Source organism: Elephantulus edwardii, unplaced genomic scaffold (assembly GCF_000299155.1).
Source record: "Elephantulus edwardii isolate Elephantulus edwardi_28Jun2011 unplaced genomic scaffold, EleEdw1.0 scaffold00157, whole genome shotgun sequence".
NCBI classification, from domain to species: domain Eukaryota; kingdom Metazoa; phylum Chordata; class Mammalia; order Macroscelidea; family Macroscelididae; genus Elephantulus; species Elephantulus edwardii.
In genome coordinates, this window is record NW_006399907.1 from 2,539,545 (window position 1) to 2,548,678 (window position 9,134).

The 9,134-nt window shown below is 41.8% G+C and overlaps 1 protein-coding gene across 1 annotated transcript in view; it reads left to right on the plus strand.

Moving 5' to 3' along the window:
- The first annotated feature begins 1,973 nt into the window (after window positions 1–1,973).
- ARNTL2 (aryl hydrocarbon receptor nuclear translocator-like 2) overlaps window positions 1,974–9,134 on the plus strand; it is an 81,993-nt gene continuing 74,832 nt past the window's right edge. Inside the window, 1 exon segment of the mRNA XM_006903807.1 lies at window positions 1,974–2,145. Coding sequence (XP_006903869.1) covers window positions 1,974–2,145 — 172 coding nt within the window.

Below are 9,134 nucleotides of genomic sequence, written 5' to 3' on the forward strand. Positions count from 1 at the left end.
GTGAGAATCTTTGTTTTCTTGATGTTGAGCTTTAATCCATATTGAAGGCTGCAATCCTTGACCCTCTACAGTAAGTGCTTCAGGTCCTTCTCAGTTTCAGCAAGCAGGTTTGATTCATCTGCATAACACATACTGTTGATGAGTCTTCCTCCAATCCTGATGCCACACTTCTCATAGAGCCCAGCCTCCTAGATAATTTGTTCTGCATATAGGTTGAGAAGGTGTGGAGATGGGACACATCCCTGGCGTACACCCTTCCCAATTTTGAACCATGCAGTCTTCTCTTTCTCTGAATCTTCAACTTTAAAAGTGTGATGTATTTTTGTAAATACTGGTCTTCCCAGACAATGTGCTGAAAATATTAATTATATGTTTGGCATGTTGTCTGGAAGGACCAGTATTTAGTACAAATAGTTTCACTGCTCCTCTAAGGAGCACCCTGGATGCACTCCCTCCAAGATGGATTTATGTCGTGTTTTGACAGTCAGCAGGCTATTCAGTACTCTTCCCCAGCTCCACAATTCAAAGACAGTGATGCTTTTCCAGCCAGCCTTAGTCACTGTCCAATTAGAAGATGCACAAGAAACAACTGAAAATACCACGGTTTGAATGAGGAGCACAGGCATCTTTAAACTGACATTCCTGCCCTTTAACACTTTTGAGAGGTCTTTTACAATGGATTTTTCCTTGTGCAACACATTTTTCTTTTTTGGCTGCTGCTACCATGGATGCTTGTGGATCCAAGAAAAAGAAATTGTCGGCAACATCAAACTTTTCTCCATTTATTATGGTGTTTTCCATGTATAGTTGTTAATGTACCCAGAGCTACATACTCATGGTTTGCAGTGTAGGTCCATAAGACTGGGCCACCAAAGTTCTGATGGCCTAGTGAGTTAAGAGTTACATTTCTACCACAAAGGCAGGCATTCTAAACCTCCAGCAGCTCCTTGGCACAAAGATGGACAATCTTTGGTGCAATTTACAGCCTCTGAAAATCCACTTGAGAGACAGTTCCAAGTCAGCTATGAGTTCTGACTTGACGGCAATGAGTTGAAAGATGGATGGGTGGATAGATAGATGGATGAATGGATGGATGATAGATAATAGATGAATGATAGGTATGTAGATAGATGACATATAAATCTAGATGATAGATCTAGATAATAGATCTAGATGATAGATAGATAGATAGATAGATAGATAGATAGATAGATAGATAGATAGATGATAGATAGATGATAGGACATGAAATCTTGCTGTCCTTGATTCTAAGGGGCATTCTGGGTTCACTCCTTCCCAAGATTTTGAGGTTTTTGGCAGTCCGGTATATTCCATATTCTTTGCCCCAACCACCACAATTCAAAGACATCAATTCTTCAGTCCTCCTTGAGCTCCCAAACATTTGTGAGGTGCTGATCATTCACTTATGATTCATAGTGACAACAGAACCAAAGCCTGCTTGATCTGGTACCACCCTGACAAGCTTGGCTGTACACATTCCCATTGTTGAAGTCACTTTGCCAATCCATACTGTTGCAGATCTTCTCCTTCAATGACTCTCTACTTTTCAGAGTATGATGTCCTTTCCCCTCTGCTAACATGCTCATGTGAGAGATGAAGGCTCACCATCCTAGCTTCTTCTAAAGTGGACTATGGTTGAACTTATTCCAAGACAAATTTGTTGTTTTGGCAGTCCAAACTAAATTCAGTATTCTAACACTACATAAAAGGCATCAATTCTTTGGTTTTTCTAATTCATTATGAAACTTTCGTAAGCATATGGAGTAATTGAAAATGCTGTGTCTTAGGTCAAGCACACCTAAGTGACATCCTTGCCTTTGACTAAAGGAATCTTTGACAGTTGATTTGCCTAAGGTGAGATAGGGAGCCAGTTCTTGGAGATCATCTGGTATTAGGTCAGAAACCACTAGGAAGCTGTTTCCCTTAATAAAATAAACCCACATCCTATTGCAATGAACACTCAGTTCCAGTTAAGTTGCTTTTCAGGCAGTACCTGCTTAAAAGGATTCCTTGAGCCTGTGCAGCTCCCAGTCCTCGCACCGCTTTATAACCTTCTTCGAGAGGCAGCAGAGAACCTTCTGCTGGGACAGCATGTGAACTGGCCTCTGCAGAGGCTGGATGTGTGTATTATCCCATAATAAGTGATGCTCAGACCCAGAAACCTTCAAGGTGGAATCCACTTTGAGAGGCTGACTGTGTGCACATCTCATTTGCATAACCCTGCTGAGACAGTCCAGTTCCCAGAAAACCCTGACTCTTCCCAGGAAATTGATGCATATGTAAAAATATTGACCTCCTCCTCAAGGACTGAGACCTAACGGCCAAAGAGCTTGCTCTGGCCCACTCTGATTCTGCCTTAAGACTTCCCTTTCTTTAATAAACTGTCTACATGAAAGACAACACCTCATCTCCTCATTCTTTCTTAGACTTGGCAAGAATTCTCAAATGTGAAGTGCCGGAAACACAAAGTAGTATGCTGATTTCTATACTGCTGCTTCAAGGATCATCATTTCTCCATCTAAGTAAAATGAAATTGACAACTTCAACCTTCTTCAGTTTATAATGATGTTGCCTATTGAGCCAGTCGTGACAATTTTAGTTTCTTTGTGTTGAGATCCATACTGAAGCTGTTAGGCACAGTCGAGTCAAACATGACCCATTGCAAACCTATGAATGACAGTCTGACCCTGTTCTATCCTGTGTCATCCTCATCAGCTCTGACATAGTTAAGCCCAATGCTGCAGTCACACTGAGATTAATGTGCCAGTCCATTTCATTGAGGGTTGTCCTCTCTTCACTGACAACTTCAATCTTTTCTTCCTTGATCAAGATGTTGCTTATTGTTTTTAGGCCCATTATTTTGGAAAGGATGGCCAATCCTGTTTCCTATTCTGTCTTAATCTGGGAGGATAGTCTGATCCCCGCGCCCCAGTTATGTGCTTCACTATCTGCAAGCAAGGTTGTATCTATATAACAAAGGTTGTTGATGTGTTTTCCTTTAGTCCTAATGCTACATTCTTCATATAGTCTAGCTTCTTGGATTATTTGCTCAGCATAAGTTGAATAAATATAGCTAAAGGATACAACCTTGATGCACAACTTTCCTGATTTTAAACAGTGTTGTTGTTGATTTCTGTCAAGTCTAGCACAACTCACAGCAACCCTATGAACAAAAAACTTGAACTCTGTTCTATAACTATCATCATTTCTCTAAATTCATAGTTTCCACAGACATGTTATTCAGGAAGTGGATGCCACTCCTGCTTTCAAATATGTCTTAATCTGGGAATTCCACCAAACACTGTCCACCATGGATAACCATTATGGCACTTGACACACCAGTGATGCAGGGTTCAGCATCACAGCAACACCAGGTTACCTCAGTACAGCAAATTGACAGGCCAGTGCTGTACCACTTGGAAGAATGTGCCTCAGAAATATGGTAACACTAGGTGTGAGGGCCACAGGCCCTCAGGCCCAATCAACTTTTAAATACAAAGGCCCTCCACCAGGCCCTGTTTACTCTAAACAAAAAGTTAAATAAAAAACAATCAACCAAACATTATGCAACTTATAATTTTGTTGTTGCTATGTGCCAAGTATTCCTTCTGCCCTTGGGTCCTTGGCTAAAATGGGCAAGGAAAAGTCCAGCCAGCTGACACCTGCTTGTGGAGGGAAAAGCCAATGACACAAACCAAACACACACCAACAGAAACCCCAACATCAAGAAGACAAAGATTCTCACCTCTGGGCTGATTGGCAGCATGATGATAGATGAGAAGAGATTGAGGCTGTTAACAATAACAGCTTGCTTGACTCCACAATCAACACTCTTGGCACCAGGAGTCAGGAAATCAAGAGACAAATTTCACTGGGAAAGTCTGCTGTCAGGAACTTCTCCAGAGTACCAAAAAGCAATGATGCCAGTCTAGAGACTAAGGTATGCCTGATCCAGGCCATGGTCTTCATAATTATTTGCTATGAATCAGAGAGCTGGACAATGACTAAGGATGATAGAAGAAAACTTGATGCCTTTGATTTGTGGTGCTGGAGAAGAGTCTTGAACATACCATGGACTGCCAAAAAAAAAACAAATAGGTGGTCTGTTTTAGAGAAAGTGAAACCAAGTTTTTCCTTGGAGACTAGGATTTTGAAGCTCCATCTCGCATACTCTGGGCACACATCAAGGAGGAACTGATCCTTGGAGAAAGACATCATGCTCAGAAGGGTGGAAGGACAGCACAGGAGAAGACCTCGGATGAGATGGATTGATCCAGTGATTGAGGCTTATGGGTAGAGGAGTCAGAATCAGTGAGAAAGGCTCTGGAGAGAGCAGGCTTCAGATCTGCTGTACCTAAGGTTGCTGTGGGTCACAGGAAACTTGACAGCATAGAACAACAACAACTGCAGAAAAAAAAGTTGGAGCCTCTCACTATCGTTGTTGTTGTTGTTGTTATGTGCCGTCGAGTCGTTTTCGACTCATAGCGACCCTATGCACAACAGCCCTAAACCCTGCTCTATCCTGCGCCAACCGCACTGCCTCTGACACACCCATCCCAATTATCCCAGTCACCGAATCAATCCATCTCATAGAGGGTCTTCCCCTCCTGCGCTGTCCCTCCACCTTCCCAAGCATGATGTCCCTCTCCAAGGACCCGTCCCTCCTGGCAACATGTCCAAAGTATGTCAGACGAAGCCCCAGAATCCTTGCCTCCAAGGAGTAGCTTGGTTTAATCCTCTCCAAGATGAATCTGTTTGTTTTCCTGGCAGTCCATGGTACATTCAGTACTCTTCTCCAGCACCACAGCTCAAAAGCATCCACTCTCCTTCTGTCCTCCCTAGTCATTGTCCAACTCTCTGATGCATAACAAGTGATTGCAAAGACCATGGCCTGTATCAGGCGCACCTTAGTCTCCAGAGAGACACCATTGCTCCTGAGTACTTTAGAGAGGTCCCTAACAGCAGGCTTTCCCATCGCGATACGCTTTTTGAGTTCCTGACTGCTGGTGCCAAAAGTGTTGACTCTGGACCCGAGCAAACTGAAGCTGTGAACACTCTCAATCTCTTCGCCATCCATCCTGACGCTGCCAATTGGTCCAGTGGTGAGAATCTTTGTCTTCTTGACATTGAGCCTCAGTTACCTATGGAACAGACCATCAATTACTCATGTTCAAATTCAAATTGAGGCTGAAGAAAATGAAAACAAGTCCAAAAACCAACATAACCTTGAGTCTTTCTTACTTGAATTTAAAAAATCACCTTAAGAATAGGTTTGAAGCATTCAACAATAATTGAAGATCAAAGGAGCTGTGAGATGTCATCCAAGAAGAGAGCAAAATGTCATTATAAAGACAGGAGAAAGAAAAAAATTAAAATGGCTGTCAGTAGAGACTGTAAAATATGCACTAGAGAAGGGTGAGGATGGGCTGGGAGAAACCACAGGATAGCACAGTGGTGAGTGGAGGGGGTGGGGAAGTAAAAGGAAAGCATCCAGGTGAAAACAGGGTAATGATGGGCAAGTTCCAGTGGTGATTAATTTTATAAAACCTAATGTGTGAGGTTGAGATTAGGGTGTGGCTCTTGCTCACAATAGGGTGTGAGCTGACAGGCTCTGGTCTCACCTTTAAAAAGGCTTTTTGGCTGCCCGTCTGGGGCTATTACCTGGCTGGAAAGATGAGCAGAATGGCTGGTTTCTGCAAAGGTGTGCTTTCTGGTTAAAGGTTGAGATTTGAGTGTGGGTGTTGCTCACACCTGGGTGTGAGCTGATTGGATTTGGCCTTGTATTTAAAGAGACATTTGGGGGGGTGGGGAGAGACATTTGGGCCCTTGGGCCTGCAGCCTCGGGCCTTTTTTTTGTGGTTCTTCCATATAAAACTGGCTTTGAAGCAAGAACTGGCCTCCACTTCCATAAAAAGCTTGTCCCTCAAAACTGTGAACTTGGAGAAAAGATGAAGGTTTTGCATTCAAGACTTCTGTGCATAGGGTCACTATGTGTCATCTACAACTCTACAGCACTTAACAACAACAATGCATGAAAATGATTGTATGAAACACAATGTGAATAAAAAATAGTGTGAAACACAATGTATATAAACTTTGTGAGCAAACCAATTTAAAAACTAATAAATAGCTGCTAGAGTGTTAAGAAGCCAAGTCAAAGGAAAAAGATGCTGCAGTAAAGAGTTGAAAAAAAATTTCAAAGGGCAGCTTGTGAAGAGATGGAAAAGTATTCTATCAGAATATGCAGAGAGCTGGAATTAGAGAATGAACAAGAAAGAACTTGGTATTTGTCAAGCTGAAAGAACTGAAAAACAAATTCAAACCTTAAGCTGCAATATTATAAAGATGCTATGGGCAAAATCTTGAATGATCCAGGGTGCATTAAAAGAAGATGGAGGGAATACACAGAGTCACTGTACCAAAAAGAATTGGTCAACACAGAAATATTTCAGGAAGTACCATATGGACCACCAAAAACAAAACAAAACAAAAACCAATTAAGTCTATCTTGGAGAGGGTGAAACCAAATGTCTCCTTGGAGGCTAGGATTTTAAAGCTCCATATCACATACTTTGGGCACATGACCAGGAGGGACCAGTTGTTGTAGAAGGAAATCATGCTTAGAAGGGCACAGGGACAGCGAGGAAGAGGAAAGGAAGACTCCAGATGAGATGGATTGATACAGTAACTGGGACAATGGGTGTTGGTGTGCCGGAGTCAGTGAGACTGGCTCAGGACAGGGTAGGCTTCAGAACTGTTGTACGTGGGGTCACTATGAGTTGCAAGTGACTTGACAGCATGTAACAACAACCACCATATGATCAAAAGCCAATTATAATGAAGGAAGAAGTTCAAGCTACCCTGAAGACATTGGCAAAAAGTAAGAGCACAAGAATCAATAGGACACCAATTGATGTATTTCAACCCTGGACATGCTCACTGCTCTGTTCCAAGAAATTCAGCTACCTGGCAGACTGACTGGAAGAGATCCATATTTGTTTCTATTTCCAAGAAAGATGATCTAACAGAACATGGAAATTGTCAAACAATATCATTAATATCACATGAAAGCAAAATATTTCCCTTAAGATTATCCCAAACTGGCCAGAATAGTGCATCAACAGTGAACTGCTAGAACTTCAAGATGGTTTTAGAAGAGTCAGTGGCACCAAAGATATCATTGTTGATGTAATTCCAGGAAAGCACAGGAAGTTCCACCTTGAAAATAGTACTATGTTTTTGAGTACTTCTTAGCAGAACAAACAAATAAACTTAAATTTGGTGAAGGATAAACAGTGAATAAACTGAGTTCAATGAAGTGTGAACAATGAGTGATTTCTAGAGAGAAAGCAGTTTCTGCACTTCAAATGAGAAAATAGTGTTGACTAACAAATCAACACACGTTCTACCAGCTATGTTTCATATTGCTTCTCTCATATTTTGCCCAAATAGGACATATACATCCTTATCTAAGAAGATTATATGAAAAAGCCAGTGGTTGGAAACAATACCTTCCCAGCCATCTGTTAACAGATTGTGTGATTCTAGCTCTGTTATCCTATGAGTATAATGTAACTACTCTTTAAAAGAAACATCTCAGAAAATAAAGCTGTAGAACTTAACAGAAAAGCAACAAGTAGAATTTTTAAACCTAACAGTGAAGGAAGCACATATTCAGAACTTAATAATGACAACCTGCTTCCCCAACACACTCCACTTCCTGCTACCATATTTTAGAATCTGGATTATTCCTTCCTTGCTTTCAAGCATCTGTAGAAGTGAATCATCATTTTCAGTCAATGAGGACCATAAGGATTCACAGGCAATTGAACACCACAGGATGAACTCCTAAGGAGGAAGTCTTGCTTTTATCATGTAATAACTGAGTCACTAATTCCTTTTGAATAAAAAAGGAATTTTGAGTGGTTAAAGCGCTTCACAAAGCAGCCCAAGAGGCTGCTAAATACAAAGTTAACAGCTCTAACCCACCAGCTACTCCAAGGAAGAAAAGGCAGTCTGCTTCTGCAAAGATGACAGTTTGGAAACCCTCTGGGATGTTCTCATAGAGCCCTGGTGGCTTAGTGGTAAGGATATGCACTGCCAACCCAAAGACATGCAGTTCAAATGCACCAGTAACTCTGTGGGAGAAGGATAGGTAAGCTCTTCCCATGGGATTTACCACCTCTGAAGACCTGCTGGAGGGTCAGCTATGTGTCAGTTCTGGCTTGACAGTTCTCAACAACAGCATGGGGTGATTCTACTTTATCCTACCGAGTCACTGTGAATCAGAATCTATTTGATGCATGGGCTTTTCTCTTTTTAAATGCATCTCAAAGTGGTTGTTTTGAGGTTCACATGAGAAATGTGCTATAAGCCCCTTATATAAACAAGTTGTTGTTTGTAGTTGAGTTAAGCATGACTCATAGCAACCCTATGAACAAAAGACCTTTCTATAACTACCGGCCTTTCTTAAAGTTCATAATTTCCAGAGGCATGTTGTTGAGGAAGTGGATGCCACTGCTGCTTCCAGACCAGTAAGATGCATTTTAGCCTGGATTCTAGCAATTTTGCTTCACCTTCAAGTTGGCATTTATCATGTACTCAAATCTAAGAGATGTCTTCTCCTTACTGGCAGCGGGAGGGAGAGCACCTCAAACATGTGCAAGAAAAGCCGAGATTTGACCCATTGACGGAGATCCTGCCAGATTTGAAGCTTGTTTCCTAGGCTATGGGGTGATGTACTTTTTCTGAACTGCCAGCAGATGTTGTGTTGATGGAATTTGGGGTACAAGGCAAAGTTCTGAGTAAAATGATGATTCAGACGTTTCAAGAATGGTTTTGATTAGGGATTTGTCTTGCTGTGGGTGAGTTTTAGCAGAACAGTTCTCCTTAACACTTCATCCCTTTTCCAATATGAAGTCCTAGTTCCCCATGTACAACTGTAACAGTGTTCTCTCATAATGCAGTCCTCCCGCTGCAAAAACATTTGGCAACTTTGGGCCCACATTGGGCTGTAAGTAACTCAGTAACTATAAAGTAACTAGTTGTTTATTTGTGCTACCGAGTGCAGAGTGCAGTACGACTCATAGTGACCCCTTCCCATCCTGTGCCAT